At 42.9% G+C, this 20,964-nt stretch overlaps 1 protein-coding gene across 1 annotated transcript in view; it reads left to right on the forward strand.

The window, feature by feature from the left end:
- Positions 1 to 583: 583 nt before the first annotated feature.
- Positions 584 to 20,964, forward strand: part of tesk1b (testis associated actin remodelling kinase 1b) — a 32,079-nt gene continuing 11,698 nt past the window's right edge. Inside the window, exons 1-4 of the mRNA XM_026162284.2 lie at positions 584 to 885; positions 1,735 to 2,304; positions 18,120 to 18,241; positions 19,173 to 19,221. Coding sequence (XP_026018069.2) covers positions 2,116 to 2,304; positions 18,120 to 18,241; positions 19,173 to 19,221 — 360 coding nt within the window. The 5' untranslated portion in view covers positions 584 to 885; positions 1,735 to 2,115. The remainder of the gene's footprint in view (positions 886 to 1,734; positions 2,305 to 18,119; positions 18,242 to 19,172; positions 19,222 to 20,964) is intronic.

Below are 20,964 nucleotides of genomic sequence, written 5' to 3' on the forward strand. Positions count from 1 at the left end.
TTGGTTCAGCGTGAATAGCTATGTGGGAGCAATCAGCAGAAAAGGCTTAAAACTGATGAAAATACAGTTAAATGTCCAAAAATAAAAGCCAATCACATTTTCCAGCCTTTTAGTGGACCTGATTGGAGTCTTTGCTGGGCCAACTGTAGCCCCAGAACCTAATGTTTGACACACCTGCATTATATATATATATATATATATATATATATATATATATATATATATATATATATATATATATATATATATATATATATATATATATATATTATAAGGCTGACACGTGTGCAGTAATGGGAGGCAGTGGATGGTTATCGGGGCCCAGCAGCCATGTTTCTCTGCCGCAGGGGTCTCCTGGGTAATTACAAACAGCCCCAGTCAGTGAAAAGCATCCAGACTTTGGATGAGGCAGCTCGTGTTTATTGCCACTGAAATGTCTTGCTGATCTGTTAGAAAGGAATCATAATAAAGATCGTGTCTAATATACAGCTCAGGGTTTCCGCACAAACGGACTCCTCATCTTCTCCAGACACTAAGCGCATGCACGCAGCAGCACGACCTGGGGCACTTCAGGCGCCCCCACAGGTGCATTTTTGCGGTGATCACGTGTGTGCCCGCCCCGCTCAGCAGCCTCCAATAAAGCACGGCAAAAGTCACCGCTCCTCTCCCTTCTAGCAGCCAACACCGCAACGAGGGAGGCACAGATCGGCAGCGGTGACGTGAAACGAAACAAGCACCGAGTCCGTACCCGCGGCTCCAGGAGGCTTAATTGGTAAACTAAAGCTCTCGGTAACCGGACGCCGCTGGTGGTGCTGGCTCGGAGCTCGGCAGAGGACACCGGGCCGTCCGGCGCATGTCGAGGTTGTGTTTTTCAGAGAAGGCCAGGTAAGTCAGACCCTCCTCCTGCTTTGCGGTGAAGCACGTCTCCGCTCTGTTTCAGTGCAGCTTCTTTTTATGCGTCAGCGTATTTCTGTTTGAACCATGAGTCTGATGACCATGTGTGCGTGCGTGCGCTCGTGTCAAACTCAGCTCACCATAATTTAGAATCCGCAGTGAGCAATGCTCCGGGTTTTTGCGGAGCATCAGCACCGGAGGCACACACGCGCTGTCTGAGGATTGCTGAGAAACGACACCCCCCCCCCCCTCCTACCCTTTCGGCGTGACCGTGGGACCATTAGAGCTGTAAATGCCGGCTGAATCAGCTGTAAAAAGCGACTGTGTGTGTGCAAAGTGCAAGCAGCGGCAGCCAGGGCTGATATGTCTGCGTTCTGCGATGTTATCAGAGAGCAGGACATGGCAGACTACCCCAGGAATGAGAAAAAGAAAAGATATTTAGACTCCATCGTGGAAATCCATTCTACAGACTTCACGAGTGCACATCATATTTCAATGGGTAATGTAAGAGTCGCAGTTAAACCCAGCCACGCTTTTCCAAAATCGTCTTGTTTTATTTTTGTGACATATACGATGATTCGTCACAGCTGTAATTAAAGTATTGTCCCCCTCAGCACAAGCAGCAGGAGTTTTATTTACAGACTGATCGCATCAGACGCGCACACTTTATGATTTATTGAATTAACGCCCCTGTGCACGCTCCGCTCTCCCTCTTTAGTTTCAATAGGCTGGAGCTCGAGTGAGGCAGGTCTGCGCGCACTGGAAGCCTGGGATTCAATTGGTGGAAGTAGAAAGTGGAGCCCCGTCCTCCTTTCTTTTTCTTTTTTTCCTTTGCTGCAGGAGGAGCAGACTTGGAGGAAATTGAGAGAGACGCCGCTCAGCAGCAGCAGCAGCCTGCGCAGTTTAGAGAGAGAGCACGGCATGAGGGACTTCACCCCCAAACTGCGCACCGACTCTGCAGGATGCACCCCTGCAGCTGTGTAGCTGCTTGAGGACGCACTGAGACGAGCTCGTTCCGGACGTGTGCAAGAATCTGAGGGACTGGGCTTGACTGGTTTCAGACCGCAGCTGCAACATTTGGTTTATCGTTCCTGCTCTCCTGAGAGCCGTGCGCTGTGGCCTTCTAGCGGACATGGGAAATGTAAACAGTAGTCGGGCTGGATTTTAAACTACGCACACGTCCCAAGTCCGCCTCCTCCTCCCGGGCCGTCCGAGACGGAGATGGAGACGGAAAGGATCGTGCATGAGCAGGAGGGAGAGGCTGAGCCGCCCATGCACCACGTCCATGGAACCAACCGGATTAGACCGTCCTCATACCGGGCCCTGCGCAGCGCCGTGTCTACCCTGGCCCGCCTGGATGACTTCAGCCGCGAGAAGATCGGCGCAGGGTTCTTCTCTGAGGTGTTCAAGGTGAGAAAACGGGGTCTAAACGGGGGGACGGGACAAGTTTTCACTTAACTTCCACGAGCTGATTTTGAGTCTCGTTTGTGACAAGCTCGAAGTTTAACGTGCACATCCTGCTCTCAGTGGAGCCTCTAAACTTTCAGTATTTTAAGACTGCAAATAGATGTACTTCCTGACGCCCCAGAATGAGTTGTTGACTTCCTGTCAAGTTTCTTGATGGTGCTGAATAACTGCTGAGGAAGCTGATGATGCATTTTTCTTTTTCTTTTTTTTTTGATGGATGGCATCATGGTGTCCACACCTGTTTGCAGTGACCCATTAGTTGGTGAAAGATGGACGCAGTGTTTTGTTTTTGCCTCCCAACCCCGTGTGTAAGGGGATATGGTCAGTGCAGGTAGATCATGTACACCTGTAAGGTGACCCTACTCCTGACTCTGCTTGCACCAGTGGCCTTCATCCCCTTTTGTCACGCTGCCTTTTCAGTTGCGTCGAGCCTAATTCTGAGGTACGCCTCATTAATGATGGCTCTGAGTTGCCAGGGTGTGATGGCGTGAAAGAGATCACTCCAGGAGGAGCTGGCTGCGAAGAACCTTAATGCAGCGTAGCAGGTATAGCTTTAATCTCTCGAGTCTGTTTCATCACGGTTGTCTAGCTGCACCAGGAGCTCCCGGCAAGGTGTTTTAGCAGGTGTTTGTCTTTGTCTGAGGAGATTTTGTCAGCATAATGGTGTCACAACTGTCCACAGCTCAGTTATGAAATGTTACAGGTGTAGTTGAATTGGCAGGTGGGTGTGGCGCGACCTAAGACTTTATTAGGCTTGATTCAAAGATTATGAGGATTAGGGGGTTAATCTAGAGCATACTGGGGCTTTATGGGAGCACTTGTTGTCACTGTTGATAAAGCTGATGTTTTTTTGCTGCAGATTAATGAGCTAATGGTTGCAGCTCTGTATTTATTCGCTGAGCAGCAGTGCAGGTGACTGCAGCAGCATTTGGTATAAATGAACAGTTCAAGCTTCGTTTTTTTTTTTTGTTTGTTTTTTTTGTTTTTTTTTTAAGAATCTAATAGGATCAAAGTTGGAACAATAATTTAAGTAGGTTTCGTTGTTTAATGAAGGCAAAACGGCCTCATTTCTAATCATTAAGTTGACTACCTGCTCTCTTAAGCGTTCTGATGAAAGGTGTTTGCCGTTTAGTCTGTTTCTTCTTTCATACAGACTTGGAATTAACCGAAGTACTGCTAAAACCTAAACCCCCAAAATTCTCAGGCAGCGCAGTTGTCAAGTTAAACGATCCAGCTGTAGTATTTTATAATGGTGTGTTTTTTCACACCCTACATCACACTCGCATGTGATTCGACAGGCTTTTGCAATAAATCTGCGTCTTTAAATTGAATTTACTGTGCAAAAAATAATCGTTAGACACTATTCACTCTATAGGTGATGAAGGCATTCCTCTGGGGTTATAGCTTCTGTATATTTTTTTAATAAACTGTTCAAGTTTTATTTAATTTGGTTTTATGTTGGTAGAAGGAAATGAACTCTGGGTTAGTGCGTTGGACTTTGTTTAACCTTTTAAGTGGTCGTACAAATGTCGGTGTCAGTGAGGTTGCTGGTGGAAATAATTTGGGTGCAGCTCTTATCGTGTGCTCTGCTCGTATACGATCGCCACACTTCTAGCAGCAATGCTTCATAGGCTGTATGTACCAGCCTGGACTAAAGCTTTAGAGTATTCATAGTTGCATTTAAGTTGCAGGTGTGGATTTCCTCCATATCACTCCTGTCACAAGTGTCTGTGTGTGGCTGGTCAGGCTTTCTGTGTGTATGTATAGAAATAGAAACACTTGTATGTTAACCTGCCCTACAGTAAATCACTGCCTGGCTGAAGAATTTCTTAATTATCAGTTGATGTGTTTGACTTCAAAAATCTAAAATATTAGAAAGGGACAATGTGATTTAATTTGGTAAATAGTTTATCAAAGGATTGCGAGCTCTGCTGTTCAATACTGACGTCAGTGCCTATAAAATAAACACTCCTTAAAGGTAAATCTGTCTACAGTAATGACTAGTTCTTGTTAAGAGATTATTTTGAGCTCCTTCATTTTGACTTGCCAAACACCCAGATGAGGTAATGTGTCTGATCTTTGGATCTGTGGTAACTCACAGGTTAACAGCTGGCTGTAAACAGCTCCAGTTGTTTTCAGTGTGATGATCTTGTCTTTAAAAGCATTAGTGGGACTGTAGAGGATGAATTTGGTCCTCCTGCAGATTGTTGCACAACTAAACTCGTGATATGAAATCACATGGAGTGGGTGCATAAGATGCTGAGTACAGTAATTATTTCCATCATCGATCATACTGTTGAACAGGCGTTTGTCAGAAATGGTGGCACATGCTTATTGTGGCAAATCATGAAAATGAAAGGGGTAAAAAACACAAAATGATCAGTTTCATGTAAGGCAAAGAAAAGCAGCAAAGGTTTTCATGTCAAAACGGGACATTATTTCAAATATTTCTAAAAAGTTGGTCTCTACTTCTAACATTTTAAAGGTTAAAAAATTAATTGGCTGGGCTGTGGAGTCTAATGCCGTTTTCACACAGGCTTTGGAGGCCTGGACTTATCTACACGCGTAACCCAGTTGGCGTGCACGAGCGAAATGACTCAGGCATCAGGTGCCCTTTATCACGTCCGTTCCTTGGTACAAAGTTTAAGGAAAAGTGATGACTGTGCAGCATCTACGCAGTCTCCTGTGCGCTCTGCTCGGGCCAGCGGATTTCCAGAAGGGGGAAGTCCTGATGATCATTTGTGCATTCATTTGTGAAATAAGAATGTTGTTTTCACAAGAAGTTGACTCATTATACAAAACACGATTAAGTAAAAATATCTAATTCTTGCTTTTGAGTGCTTCAGTTTAAAAGAAGTCCGGCTCAGGTCGACCTTCACTAAACGAGGCTTTTTGTGTTCGGACTTCACTCTTTGTGCTGTTCTCGTTCTCAAGGAAAAATGTTCTTGAGGCCACTCGGCTTCTTGAAGCCACTCCCTCAGCTTTGCCCTTTGAATGGCCAATGAGCATGCAAATGTCACTGTGCTCACTGCAGGCTTGTTAAGTTGCCAATTGAGTCTGGATGAGTGTGCTCTTTGATAGTGCTATATAAATGCAAAATTGTTACCACAGCTATCAGTCATATTTATAAAGTGTGCTGACCGAATAGTCGCTCCTGTGTCCGGGTTTAGCCCGGAGGAAGAAGGCCCAACTGTTCTGCAGAAAAATCCCCCTACCTGATGTTTTGTTTATGAAACTTTACTAAACTGAAAGTGTGTATGGGCCACACTTTGAAATGGATGCTCCTGCACTTACTCACAAAGGCCTCCTGGCCTCCTGCCATGTGTGTGCTGCTGTTGTGCTTCAGATCAATGGTGACTCGCAGCAGCACAAACGGGCAGCCATTCACATTTCCAGAGTGAAATTGTGCAATCTGGGAGGGGTCGGGGGGGAATAGAGGGCAGGGCGATTTAAAAAAAGAAAAAAAAAAAAAGAAGAAAAAAAGGAGTGCACGTGTTAAGACAAATCCTCCAGGTGCTGTAATTTGTCTTTTTAATATTGTTCAAAGCAAAGTTCTGGACGTGTCTGTCTGTAAGTGCCAGCTTTTGCACTTGTGCAATACTCCTAATTCATCAGCCTGATAACCCAGAGGCTCGAAAGCAATAAAGCGCCCATTCACAATTAAACTGCATCATAAGCCAAAGGTTCAGTTAACTGTAGGATGTGGTTATTTATTCTGTCCCTTTCTCAGGGCTGCAGGGAGTTGAGCAAACAAATTGGATCAATTTCTAATTGGATTATTGTTTTACTTCATATTACTGCGTCACGCTCCGGCTGTTTCTCTCCTGATAATAGATGGCATGTTTGTGAACGCAGAGAACGTTAGACGTCCAAGAACAAGCACATAGAAGATTTGGTTCTCATTTGGACTTTCTCCATCATTTACATGAGACATGGAAATCTCAGCGTCCACAGAAAATCCCACTCTGCAAAGGCAACTTTGGTGTATCATTTGATGTTTTGTGTGTGTGTGTGTGTGTGTGTGTGTGTGTGTGTGTGTGTGTGTGTGTGTGTGTGTCCAGTCCATCACAAACCTCAAGTGCTTGAGGAGTCTGAGGCTGGTGATATTACGTCACATTCGTGGCACAACCGAATTCACAGATCACTGACTGTATATGAAAGTTTCCATGTGGGTTCCACACATCGAATTCAGCTCACTGTGGCTCTGGAAGTTGTTGCACACAGGAAGTGACGAGGAACCGGATCCCGGGCTGAAGACGTCATGTGACTGCAGTCACACCTGAGCTGCAGCACACCTCGCTCTTAATGTGTGAGGGCTCTATCACGTCTTGTTCTTTCAGTTATAAATGTAAAACATGAACTGATAGTTGGCTGGGTAAAGGTAACATTTGCCACCTAGATATGGGAATTAAGCTGGTTCCAGATCCTATCGAATTTCCCAGAGGAACCCACCCGAGGGATTAATAAAGTTCTATCTTCAATTCATTGGACTTGTATACCTCAAAGCTTATCAGAGTATCTATTATCAGTGCTGGTATGTGTGTGGGGTTTTTGTGTTTGTTTGTTTTTTTTTGTGCATAGCTAAACTGTGATGTCAGTCTCATGCCATTGCACACCTCCACATGCAGTTTTATTCTCTGCCGCTCTGCTCTGTTAATCAGTTGGTAGTTGATGCTGAAAACTTTTCTTTCCCACACAGAAATTCGATCACATAAAGTAGCTGGTGAATAATCGAACCTTTAAGTAGAATAGGCAGATGTGCTGCTGTCAAAGTTTTATCTGTACTCATCCATAGTTCTTCCTCCAGGTATAGCTAAAATGATTTAATCTCATTATTTTTGACCTGTCTATAAATACATGACTGCCTAATTTGTAAATTATATAAAGCAAAATTTAAGCTGCTAACAACTGCTGTGCATTTGCAAGCCTCTTTGCAACCCACCTCCCTTCTGGCTTCTCCTTTTCATGCTGTTTCTGATTTAATCAGTGTCCTGTTACTGATGCCTGCCCTGCTGTGCGCCCTGTCTCCAGTTTTCCAAGTATGTGTATCGAGTTCCCAGAACGGAGCCATACCAGCAATTATAAAATTACTGCAGATGGACCACTAGCAGTCTTATTTTTCACTTACTGTGCTCCTGACTGAGCTGAGCTTAATAAGGTCAGAGCCCAGATGTTATCTTTCAGTGTAGCAGTTGTAGTAGTTTCACCAGTGCGTTCCAGTCTTTCTGCTCATTACTACAAGCAGCCTGTTATCTTAGTGTTATATTTAACAAACATGCTGTACGTGATATAATTCCCCATTTCCTGATTGCTTTATTCTTTTGGTAATTGAGCTTCAGCATCACTGCCAGTTTTCTCACAAACACTGAATTTCCATGAAACTCCTCACTGTAAGAAAGCCAGTCTTCCTGGTAATTATCATACATGCTGTGATTAGCCCGACTGGAGGCTGTGTGTGCATTTGTTTTGGACTCTGCCTAAACCTGATGTAAGATAACAAGCTCATGGAGAGTAAGTGGATAAGAAGTGGGATTTAGGAGTGTTGTCCCTGTGATTGAAGTGTGTCGGTCAGCTGTATGTGACGAGTTGGTAAGATGAAGGAAATGGTTTGTCAAACGCTGCTGTGCTGCTGCTGTTTGAGTGTTTATCAAGTTTATATCTGCCATCAAGACCTGTTGCTAGGCAAAAATTCACTATCATCAGCTATATTTGGCTTCTAGCAATTAGACTGTTTCCTGCTTTCTTAAATGTAGGGATTTTTTTTTCTTAAAAAAAAAATTGTAATAAGGGCTTTGATATTTGAACATTTTAAATCAGGTTTAACATAGAGCTAGATTATTTTCAGCCCACCCGCTATAGTTAACAAGCTGTCATTTATCCACTATTTGTAGACCTGAAATTAATTTTGTTTAGTTTGCGGGTTATATGTACATTATATTTAGCAAATAAACGTGCTAGCTAATAAAGTTTCTTCCTTAAATATTCCTTAATAGAGTATACTTTGTAGGTAGGTTGTATTTTTATTCAATTTCAGGATTATTTTATTTAAGCCACTTAACATTGACCTGTGAATCATTTAGGTACATAAAGATGCCTAACTCGATAAATGAGCTTGTATCGTCTGCATATAACAAACAGCATGGTAAACAATGAGACTGAAGTTATGTCTTTTGGCACTTTGTTACTGGCAGCCTGTCACAAAAACACAGAACTTGTTCCAATTTCATTAGTTGAATCTATAAAGTGTGTGTGTGTGTGTGTGATAAAAAATTGAGGAAAACTGGGCAAGTAGAGGACAAAAGATGTGTCAGGACTGGGGAAAAAACATCTACAGTAGATTAACGATATCTGAAAGTCCTTAAAGTGGGAAAAATCCAGCACAGGACCTGACTGATGCATCTGGCCCTTCAGTCGACCCATGTACTGTTCACTGAAACCTCATCAGAAATGGTTGCAAGTCTTACAGTGGGGCAAAAAAGTATTTAGTCAGCCACCGATTGTGCAAGTTCCCCCACTTAAAATGATGACAGAGGTCAGTAATTTGCACCAGAGGTACACTTCAACTGTGAGAGACAGAATGTGAAAAAAAATCCATGAATCCACATGGTAGGATTTGTAAAGAATTTATTCGTAAATCAGGGTGGAAAATAAGTATTTGGTCAATAACAAAAATACAACTCAATACTTTGTAACATAACCTTTGTTGGCAATAACAGAGGTCAAACGTTTACTATAGGTCTTTACCAGGTTTGCACACACAGTAGCTGGTATTTTGGCCCATTCCTCCATGCAGATCTTCTCGAGAGCAGTGATGTTTTGGGGCTGTCGCCGAGCAACACGGACTTTCAACTCCCGCCACAGATTTTCTATGGGGTTGAGGTGTGGAGACTGGCTAGGCCACTCCAGGACTTTCAAATGCTTCTTACGGAGCCACTCCTTTGTTGCCCGGGCGGTGTGTTTTGGATCATTGTCATGTTGGAAGACCCAGCCTCGTTTCATCTTCAAAGTTCTCACTGATGGAAGGAGGTTTTGGCTCAAAATCTCACGATACATGGCCCCATTCATTCTGTCCTTAACACGGATCAGTCGTCCTGTCCCCTTGGCAGAAAAACAGCCCCATAGCATGATGTTTCCACCCCCATGCTTCACAGTAGGTATGGTGTTCTTGGGATGCAACTCAGTATTCTTCTTCCTCCAAACACGACGAGTTGAGTTTATACCAAAAAGTTCTACTTTGGTTTCATCTGACCACATGACATTCTCCCAATCCTCTGCTGTATCATCCATGTGCTCTCTGGCAAACTTCAGACGGGCCTGGACATGCACTGGCTTCAGCAGCGGAACACGTCTGGCACTGCGGGATTTGATTCCCTGCCGTTGTAGTGTGTTACTGATGGTGACCTTTGTTACTTTGGTCCCAGCTCTCTGCAGGTCATTCACCAGGTCCCCCCGTGTGGTTCTGGGATCTTTGCTCACCGTTCTCATGATCATTTTGACCCCACGGGATGAGATCTTGCGTGGAGCCCCAGATGGAGGGAGATTATCAGTGGTCTTGTATGTCTTCCATTTTCTGATGATTGCTCCCACAGTTGATTTTTTCACACCAAGCTGCTTGCCTATTGTAGATTCACTCTTCCCAGTCTGGTGCAGGTCTACAATACTTTTCCTGGTGTCCTTCGAAAGCTCTTTGGTCTTGGCCATGGCGGAGTTTGGAGTCTGACTGTTTGAGGCTGTGGACAGGTGTCTTTTATACAGATGATGAGTTCAAACAGGTGCCATTCATACAGGTAACGAGTGGGGGACAGAAAAGCTTCTTACAGAAGACGTTACAGGTCTGTGAGAGCCAGAGATTTTCCTTGTTTGAGGTGACCAAATACTTATTTTCCACCCTGATTTACGAATAAATTCTTTACAAATCCTACCATGTGGATTCATGGATTTTTTTTTTTCCACATTCTGTCTCTCACAGTTGAAGTGTACCTCTGGTGCAAATTACTGACCTCTGTCATCATTTTAAGTGGGGGAACTTGCACAATCGGTGGCTGACTAAATACTTTTTTGCCCCACTGTATATAGCGTCTTTCTGTGTGTGTGCTTGCAAATATGTCTCACTGTCCATGTAAAATGTAAAGAAGTGACGGTTTTCCAAAGAGTTTTGCACAGTACTGTACTCGTTTATGTTTGCATTTTCATAACATTTCTACTCTGCCTCTCACTCATTCGGTTTTTATTGGATTAGCTGAGCTTAACTTTCAGTGGATCCTCTAATTACTGAAGAAATGCCCCCGATGTACCTGTTACTCAATGTTGGAATTTCTGTGATGGTGGCAGGAATGTTTTCCTCTTCTTTCTAACATTTTATAGATTTGGCGGTTGCTTTATGGATTTATTACCCAGGTCGATTTATATTAGAAAAAACGACTTTCTTGCAGAAAACAAAATCTTTTCTTCCATCGTATTGGTCTTACACTTCCTGAAATGGCATGGGGGAGAGGGAAATAAAACATTTTTGTAACCAGCAAATCTGGGAATCTCCCAGCAGGACATGTCAGGATGTAATCGGTTCTTAGTAAATCCCGGTGGCTGGAACGATTTCAGCTCTGGAAATCTAAAACGACAACAAAGGAGGAGAAAAAAACAGATCTCCTGTGTTGCATACACACAAACCACGATCCATCATCAGCTGTCTCCTGTGTGCCTGTGATCATTTTCAGTGTTTGGGATTAGGAGGCGGGCTGGGTGTATGTGCTTGTGTTACTGTTGGATGGTGGTGTTGGTATGGGAGAGCCAGTGCAGACTTGAAAATGATTGCTTTTAGTGTGGCACTTTCCCTCATTATTCCCTTCCTCTGTCATTCCAGTCGGGGCCTGCTTTGCTGCAGCTCGCTGCACAAATATTTATCTTTGTTTATATTCTGCACGGCCACACAAACTCGAAAGTGCTGAGCGTGTGGTGTTTCACGTCTTCATTTAAACCGCTGTGTATATTGAATGCAATTTTTCAACTTGACTGTGGATTAAAATAGGTAGTTGGGCAAGAGTTGCCCAACACTTATGTTTTCAGGTCCTTCCTTTTTTTTTTTTCCCTTTTTCACCCCCTCTCGTGGTTACCAATAGATTTATATCAGGAGACACTTTGTGTGTTTACATTGGTGCACAATGAGCGTTTCCTCCCGTCCACTTGTTGGTGGGGCTGTAGTCTTAGCTAAACCTCAAGGAGAGCAACTCCCCTGTAAGAAGGTAAACAAGTGGTTCAGTATTTGTGTCGCCAGTGACGGTGGCTCAGTTCACTGTTCCATTAAGGAGTCACCTCAAGAAAACAAGATGTACTCTCTCTCACTACTTGCAGTATTAAAGCCACACATGGTAATTTATTGGCTGTTTGTGTTTCATACATATATCTTCCTCCAAAATCTGCCACTTCCAAATCCAGCGGAAATATGTCCTCACTATATTTGATAAAAACATAAATTCCCCTAAAAATCTGAAATTAAGGACAAGTAATAGTCAGGTAATTACAAATAACACTTTCCAAAGTGTACCTGAATGAATTTCCACCTTGGACTTTGTTTCTTTTGGTCTTTTATTTTGAAATTCACTTAAAAATTAGGCCTCCGGATGATTTCCTTGCATTTAAGAAGGTTAACACGGCAAGGACCCAGGTCTGTCTTTCTTACTAGACTCCAGCACAGCTCCCAGGTAGATCCAGTCTTGGGGAGGCAGGGGTTGTTAGGTAATAATTTTTAAAAAGTTGTTGTCATTTATGCGCATGGATTTGATGAGGTGTTACTTATATTGTATTTAATATGGACTCTAGAAGCTATCACTACAGCTGTATAACATCTTGTATGTCCATGTATCAGTGAAGGAAGTAATTTTTCTAGAAATAATCAGACACTCGATGACCTTAGTTAAAAAAAATAAATAAATAAAATAAAATATCGGTCATGTCTCATGCATGTATTAATCCAGTCGATCCAGACCTGGTCCTCATGTTCCTCTGTCTGCTTTAGCAGCCTCTCTGGGGTCAGCGATGATGACAGTGTGTTGCTGCATGCGTGAACTTAAATGACCCCTCGTTGTTTTGGCCTGTGTGTGAGGAGGCGTGGCCGGCTCAGTGTTGTTGTTGTGCAACAGACAGTGATCGGTTTTGTGACAGCTCGTGGACTGCACGCCTCCTGGATCAGGTTGTGTTTCTGAACCTGACCTGACCGCGCAGAGTGGGACCTCCCTGCTCGTTCACTGATGGACCAGCGCTTGGCTGGGTGCCTCGTCTCGGTCGTTTCCACGCGTGCGTTCTTATTGAAACGCAGTCTGTAAGCTTCTTCACGCTATAACTGAGAGCAGTGCCTCAGGCAGCAGCTTAAGCCTTGAGTTGTTTTGCAGAAGTAATTTTATCCATCAAACACAAGTTTACTTCCCCCCCCTCGGGACTTTGCTTGGTCTCTTCACACTTCAGCGTAAACCTCACGTGTCAGTTTGGTTGATGTGTTGCTTCCTTTGTTAAAAATGTCTTGAAATGCTGATTGTGAGATAAATGTTGCTTTCCTTTTGTTAAAATACTGTGTAGGAAGCACATTTAGTGATGATGATTATTACTTTTTTTGAAAGGGATGTTTTTCTTTCATATGCATCTACAAGCCAGTACTGTGAGGAGATTTGCCACATTTGTTTTGCTGTATACTACAAGAAACGCATTTTAGTCCAGTCTCCTTGTATTTCCACTTTCTGATGTGGTTTGAAGGCTGATTTACTTTTCATTAAAGTAGCCAGAGACGGGCTACTGCTGGTGGGAAGCTGAAGTAACCATGAAATCCTCAAGGCCTTTGGAGTTGACCCCATGTCTGGAGGCAAAGTCAGGGGGTGTGTGTGTGTGTGTGTGTGTGTGTGTGTGTGTGTGTGTGGTTACAGCCAGCCACACTCCACCCTCTGCAGCAGTGTGTGATCTGTTCAGCACAGATTTTCTAGTCGCCGCTACAAGGTGAAATCACACAAAACACACCACAAAACATAGCATTACATGAAATGAACATCAGCTTAAATGTTAGTGAAGCTTCTTTGATATTCAGGAAAAATTGTGTTTGCATATCATAAAATGTAATCTGCATTTTACACTTTACCAAAAACATTTGTTTGTTTCATTTATGTTTATAGTCCAAAATCCTTAAGGTTCACTTGTTTGTGGTGAAACCGATTTGTTAAATAGGTGGTAGTAATAGTAGCAGTGACTGCATTTTTCAGTGTATTATATTCTTCGTGCCAACATAAACAAAATGATTTTTTTTTTTTTTTGGTTAATTTTCCCTCTTATCCACTTTGCCTCAAAGTCAGTTAGCAGCTCTAGCTAACATTAGAAATGGATTCATTAATATTAAAAAATATTAATCGCAAATGCCAAAACAACTGCCGTGTTTTGGCATTGAGACTCCTTACAGCAGTTCGCGGGCTGAGGGTACCTTGCGCTTGGATTAAACCCTGGCTGCAGCTTGCTGCATTAACCGTAAGAAGCCTGGCAGTACCGCAGCACTGCAGAAACGACCATCTGTCAGGTTAAACTACAGGTCTGGTCTCTCTGAGGCTGCAACAAATGTGTAGTTTTTCTCATAGTACGGTTTACATATGCTCTTTTCAAACCAGTCTTTCCTTCCAGTGCGTTGTCCATCTGCATCTCTGGCACGTCCTTCCCTCCCTCGCTGTGCATCAGTCTGCCTCATCGGGCTGCTGGCTAATGACAGACGCTGCTGCACGTTGGCTCTACTGAGCGAGACGGCAAAAAATGCCAGTGACCTTTCCTCTGCTGACAGCAGCACTTTACAAGGCTCTGTGTGTTTGAAGGCGAGCGTTAGGGTGTGGCTGGGCACATGCATGTGAGCAGAAGTCTTTTTTTGTGTGTGTATGTGTGTAATTGGTTCATATCATGGATAATCTCTCTATGTAGGCATGGACATTCCAGTGGCGAGTCCTTGGAGATGACCATCAAAGTGCTTGGAATGAAAAACACCACGCATACGCTGTTAGCCTTACAGAGTTCAGCTTTTCAGATGGCCAAAAAAACCAAACTGCACACGTAAGAAAGGTTTGCACTTGAGCTCCATGCTGAGTCAGGCTGACTCTGTGATGATGAGTGAGAGGTTGTTTGTTTGGGAGCTTAAACTGTCAGGACAAAATTTGACAGGTCGAACAGGGCTGCAGTTCCAACCACTGCTGTCTCAGCAGTTGGTGCATGTTTGCAATGTAACCTGCCTGTGCGAGTCAGTGTGTGTCTGTGTGTGGCTGCCCGTTAATCACAGGATTACACAGCAGTGTCAAAAAATAAAAAAGATATCGTCTAAGTGTGTGAAGGCAGAGAAACCTAGACAAGTGTGATGTGAATCCACAGCCATGCAGGCTGCTTTCCAAGAGAAATTGGTGCTAATGTGTGCACAAAGAGGCTTTTTAAGTATAAAGTAACCTTTAATCAGCTTCAAGGCTCCATCTTCCAGCCCACATGAGTCTGCATCAGCCTCTAAGTGCAGCAGATGTATAAAGAGAAGTGGAGATTAGTCCTGCACTTCTACCCTCTACACTTGTGCTGCTCAGCCTTCCTTTTTATTCTGCAACAGGAAGTAAGCGACTGTTCACAAGTGCAGTTGTGTCCGTGTGCGAGTCTTACATGTGTGCACCCATGCATGCGTGCAGCGCTTGCAGTCTGGAGTCCTCGAGCGACCTTTTTAAGAAGAGACACAGCAGCCAGTCGATGAGAGTCGGCCTCAGAGTGTGAGTGTGAGTGTGAGTGTGAGTGTGTGTGTGTGTGTGGCATTACTCACTGCACTCTAGTCTGTACTCTAATAGGCTTTGTGGTTTTTCTATCATCAGTCAGATCCAGAGCTCAGCTAAGATCCAGGCCAGTGTCACTCTGACTTTAGTTCACGACTGCAGACTTTGAGCCTCTCTCACGCTCTCTCACTCCTTCGCTTCACATTTATTATGTCACAAATGAAGATAAAAGGTTACCGGTTTAGCTTTTATTGTTAGCTAAAAGGATATTTGATGTATAGCCAAGCTTTAAGGTCACTGTTTTAGACTGTGCATGTAAATAAGACTCCACGAGACACTGAATTGCATCCTGCTAACCCTAACAAACAGACTGAGCGGGTTTAAAGGGGGTTTAGAGACCGCTTTAGAAACATTTAACAATGATTCAGTCTGTTTGGCATGTATATGTAAATTATACTTCCCAAAACCACATCATAGTGCTGTCAGTGTTAATCTCGTTAAAATGATGTTAACGCCATAACTGCATTAACGCAGCAAATCTCTGTTAACGAGTTACCGCGGATGGCCCCGTGCGTGGGGCTGGCCGGTGTTAGCACGGTTAGCTCGTTAACGCGTTGATGCTGTCCAATGCTTTCCAGAAAGTAAAAATGCTGTTGAATTTCTACCACTGAAAGGTGTTCATGTGTGATCACTTTAACCTTTCTTGGTGTTGTCAGCTATTGAAGGCTCGACTGATGTGATTTGACCGATAGAAAAGAGCAGATTTAAAGTTGGCGGCTAAAAACCTGAGCAAAAGAATGAAGCATGTATGTCTGCATGTGCCATGTAAACGCTTGTACCCTTATACTTAAATTTGTCTGGTTTTCTGACCCGTGTTGTCCAGAGTTATGTCAAAAAAGTTGTAAAAAGATATCAAATGAAGTCTTCTATTCTGTATTAAGACTTTTTATTAATATAGTGTTTCACAGGACAGGAGCGAGTGGATATTCTAGCAAATCCACCCCAAGTTCAGACTGACGTCTCAAATTCTGCAAGCTTCAGGTCACATGTTAAAATTCATGATGGTGCAGTTTTTAAAAAGATAAAGTATGGCCTGTTTGGAAGGATTTCTAGAAGGAAGCCTCTTTTCTCCATGGCAGCATTGTTTCAGTTTTCAAAGATGCATTTGAACAAAGCCGAAGACTTCTAGAGCAATGTGCTTTAGACAGACCAAAGTGGAGATGTTTGGCCGTAATGCACAGCTCCATGTTTGGCATGTTTGCTGTAAACCAAATGTCAGCATGGTAGTGGAGGGATGATGATTTGGGCTTGTACAGCCACAGGACCTGGGGACCTTGCAGTCACTGAGTCGACCATGAATCCCTCTGAATACCAAAATGTTCTAGAGTCAAGTATGAGGTCAGCTGTCTGACACGTGGCAGAAACTGGGTCATGCACCAGCACAATGACCTGCAGACATGGCAGGAAATCTACAACAGAATGACTGAAAAAGAATTAAAGGGTTGTAACGGACCAAAGTCCAGACCTCAACCTGACTGAAATACTGTGGAAATTTTTTTTGAGAGCTGCACATGGTAAATGGCCTGTATTTGTATAGCGCTTTACTAGTCCCTAGGGACCCCAAAGCGCTTTACACATCCAGTCATCCACACATTCACACACTGGTGATGGCAGCTACATTGCAGCCACAGCACCCTGTGGCGCACTGACAGAGGCACATGAATGAATGCCTGCAAACCTTAGCGAATTGAAGAGTGGCCCAAAATTCCTCCACTATAATAAAGGTGGTTCTACAAGCTGCTCAATCATGTGGTGTACTTTTCAATGTCCTTTTCTCACATTTACGTACTTATTTTTCAGTAACTGGTAAATTTGTAAATGTACCGATACCCTGTTACAATTGTTTGTGGTGAGATGTTACAACAACACTGTTGCGCGTCTTAGCAAGGCTCAGCATTTACTGGAGCAGTGCAGCATGTTGTGTTTTTTTTGGTGTTGGCTCCTTTATGCAAGAGTACGCTCTCACAGAGCTGCTAGACATACTTTTAGACATTTTGGACAGGACCCAAAGTAAACCAGTTGAATACACGTAGCACTACTAGAGGACAAATGAGTTATTTTAATTCCAGCTTAATTGGCTGTAACAATAATGCTTTGGACCAGTTAAATACTCTAACATCATCGAGCTATATTTGTTTGCACGCCAAAGTATTTGTGATTGCTTTAATGGTAAAACAATTAACTTTTATAGACTTGTTAAATTACAAAAAATCTCTAAAGGCAGCAGATGAAGCGTGAGGGGTCAGAATGCATAAAATGATAGAAAACGAAGTCAGAATTTAGCAGCAGTCCTCTCTAATTGATTCACAATGCCAACATTTTCCTTTCACACTTACTCGTACATGTAAAACACTTAAAGTGCTGGCCTTTCTCACCACGCACACGCACAGCAAACATTCCCAGAGTGTTTTGCTTTCATCTGCTGCTCGTACACATTTCTGTGGAAGTCAAACTACTTGCCAAGCAAATATGCACAAACATGCACCCGCCAGGAAGCATGTCGCATCGCCATAGTTACCATACCAGACGGCCTCATTGTCATGGCAGCAGGTTTGGTCAGACGAGCAGCCAAGAGGAGTGTGGAAGAAACTCGACCGACCCTCTAAATGCTTCGTGGCCGGTTTCCAGATATCATTCAGTCAGCACTTAGATTTTTATTGCTTCAGAGGGTGTTGATGGTGTGACTGATGCATGTGTGATAGATCCGTCATCACCAGCGCTGCGCCGCACGCCTACTCTCCTCAGCCATACATCTGTTAACTGTGAGGCGTCTTAAATATTTCTTTCATCCAAATGTGGAGCAGTCATGGATTCTTCCGGGGTGTGAGGCAGATTTTAAGTGTTTTTGCTTGTGATGACAAATTGTCTTTTCGGCTTTTCAGCTCTCGTTGCTTCAGTTGATCTAAATAAAGCGCTTGTGCTCCTTTCCCTTTCATCATCCAGGTGCAACACCGTGTGTCTGGTCAGGTGATGGCTCTGAAGATGAACATCCTGGCCAGTAACAGGGCCAACATGCTCAGGGAGGTCCAGCTCATGAATCGACTATCGCACCCTAACATACTCAGGTAACTGAAATGTTGGCTTTCCATCTCACTGTTAACATAAACTCAGTTTTTACCTTTTCATTTAAAAACATTTCTTTCCAGTGTTTGATTTTCATTGTGATGGCATGTCTCATCGTACACTGTTTAGAATAATCGGCCTTCAAACACTGGTGATAGATGTGGTTTGTGTGGTCCACAAGAAGAGCCCGCAGACTAGATTTTCAGTGGGTTCATTGTCAGTGATTGCACTGCTGTGTCTGTATCGTTCAGTTCTGTCCGGTGTTGAACTGTTTTGGTTTTGTTTGTTTTGGGTTTTTTTTTGCACAATTGCACTTTGTGTAGTCCTGCGTTTGTTTGTCATGTGTAGCACCACATGGAGGAACGTTGTCTCGGTTCACCGTGTACTGTACCACTGCACATGCTTGAAATGACAATAAGGCCACTTGACTTGAAAATAACTTTTTAATGACCTTTTAATAAGAGTCTTTGGCACTTTTTGCCGTAGCCTGAAGTGTACATGGATGTAAAAGCGGGTGGGCTATAAAAGGTCCATAGACCACATTGGTGCGCCACACCTGATTTAAAAACATTTAAAACAAACAAAACAAACGGCAAAACAACTTGGTGCAATTAGCTGCACAGCAGACCATGTTATTGAACGATTGCAATAAAATGCTCCAGAAGCCACAAACTGTCTCGAGTTCCAGCTCAGTGATTCAGATTAGCAGATGCGACACTTGCCCGGCAGCTTCCTCTGTCGGGACATGCCTCTCAAAGCAGCCGTGCTTTGATAAAACCATTTTTTAAACTGTTGACACTGTTTAAATGGTTGTGTAATATACCCTGTGATAGAACCTGTCCCGGGTGTGTCCACCATACTAAAAAAAAATCCTTGAAATGTTTAAAAAGTTTAGACTTGACATTAATATATGTTCCTGTACTTTACCCACAGGTTTATAGGAGTGTGTGTCCATGAGGGGCAGCTCCATGCTCTCACAGAGGTAAGTCTCATTAATGTGCTACAGCACAGATGGCGATCTGGTTTTGATCTCCTCATTTTGCCCTTTGTAGTGGTAACAGGCGGCTGTGTGCATCTGCATGAAAGCAATGATGTGACCAGAAACTGATATTTATCTGCCTTTGTCCTCACTATAAACATTGTAGCAAACAAGATTCCCTTGAAGCAAGAAAAAAAGTCAAACTCATCAAATGGAGGGAAAATATCTGCAGCCTCAGTCTGTGGTTTTTAATTCAGTCTGTATGAGAAAGCCAGCCTAAATTAATGTTATACATTGGTTTTTGAGCTCACTTTACACTGAACGTGACATTTATTGTGCATTTTATATCTTTTACATTATTTATCTAAATGCTTTGAGGCATTTATGAAAAGTTTTGGCTCTTTTGATTTTGAAATCAAATTTAAATTGCACTCTGATCTCACCGTCTGAGTTTTAAATCTGGCCGTAAAGAGATGGTTTCTTCAGATCCTGTACTTCAAACTAGTATGGGTCGAGTTATTGGTCCCGGGGGGAGGAGAAAGAGAATCAGGCCTGCTGTAAGGCATCGGCTGGCTTTTTAATTTGCTAAATATACCCGTCTAATATCATCTTTGTTTACTGTTGTGTAAACTTTACATGTTGCAGTCAGTTATTTTTGAGAGGTTGTCTGACGCAGGCGTAGTGTCAACCTCATTAATTTAGTCAGTTAATTTGAAAATTGATCTTAAAAGACTCATAAATATTATTATTCAATTAACTGAGCCCTGCCCTCCAGTTTAAGTGTTTAGGCAGGTTGGATGAATGTGATTCTCAGGATTTTTCTTCTGAAATTGGTGATTTCATTTTCATTTCTCCACATAAACCCAGAACAGGCGTTACAAGCGTCTGTAACTGCGGTACACTTAATCCTGGCCAGACTGAGGTCACACGGTTCATAACAGGTCACCTGTTTCTTAGATGTTGCCATAGTAACTGAGCAGCTGGTCAGTAAAAAGCATAAAGGTCAGGAGAGAAGAGGCGTACCTGCTCTAACGTCAGGTAGTGTCTTTAGTGGGTCGTGTTGGTCAGAGGTTTTATAACTTTTTGTTTTTCTTAATTTTTTCTTTTATTTAAATGATTGATTGACCAAGAGGTTTTATCATCATTCACATTTTTAGAAATGGGGAAATTCTTGTCACCTTGTGGTTAAATTGTTTATCATGCAACCTCAGTGGCTTCCCGTACAAATGAGAGCTTCTGTTGCATATCAATTTACAGAATATCCTGGGGGGGTTTTTTGAGTTTTTTTTTTTTTTTTCCCCCAAAATTTGGCTGTCAGCTCAACTTCTCATAAATGAAAGTGACATTTTCAACCATTGAAATAACAATGCATACAAACAGATTTCCAGTCTTCACCCAGCAGATGACTTGATGAATATGAAAAGTCGTGGCCTAAATAAACTACTTTAATCTTCAGTGAGGTTTGCCTGGCACAGTTCAACGCAGGAAGATTAAGTGCTTGAAAACTTGAGATTTAATTCTGATCTGCTCTTAACTATAACAAAATGCACTAAAAAAGGATCCGTAGTTGTTGTTGCAGAAGACTTGATGTTTGAGTGCGTATGACAACATTTTAGTTCAGTTACATTGTATTAATATAGCACAACAGCAATGCTGGAGACTGTTTGGCCACATGAACACCTGCACCCTCACATACTTTGGACATGCAGTAAAATTCAAGTATTTTAGGACCATCTGTGTCAACCT

This window comes from Astatotilapia calliptera, chromosome 3 (genome assembly GCF_964374335.1).
Source record: "Astatotilapia calliptera chromosome 3, fAstCal68.1, whole genome shotgun sequence".
NCBI classification, from domain to species: domain Eukaryota; kingdom Metazoa; phylum Chordata; class Actinopteri; order Cichliformes; family Cichlidae; genus Astatotilapia; species Astatotilapia calliptera.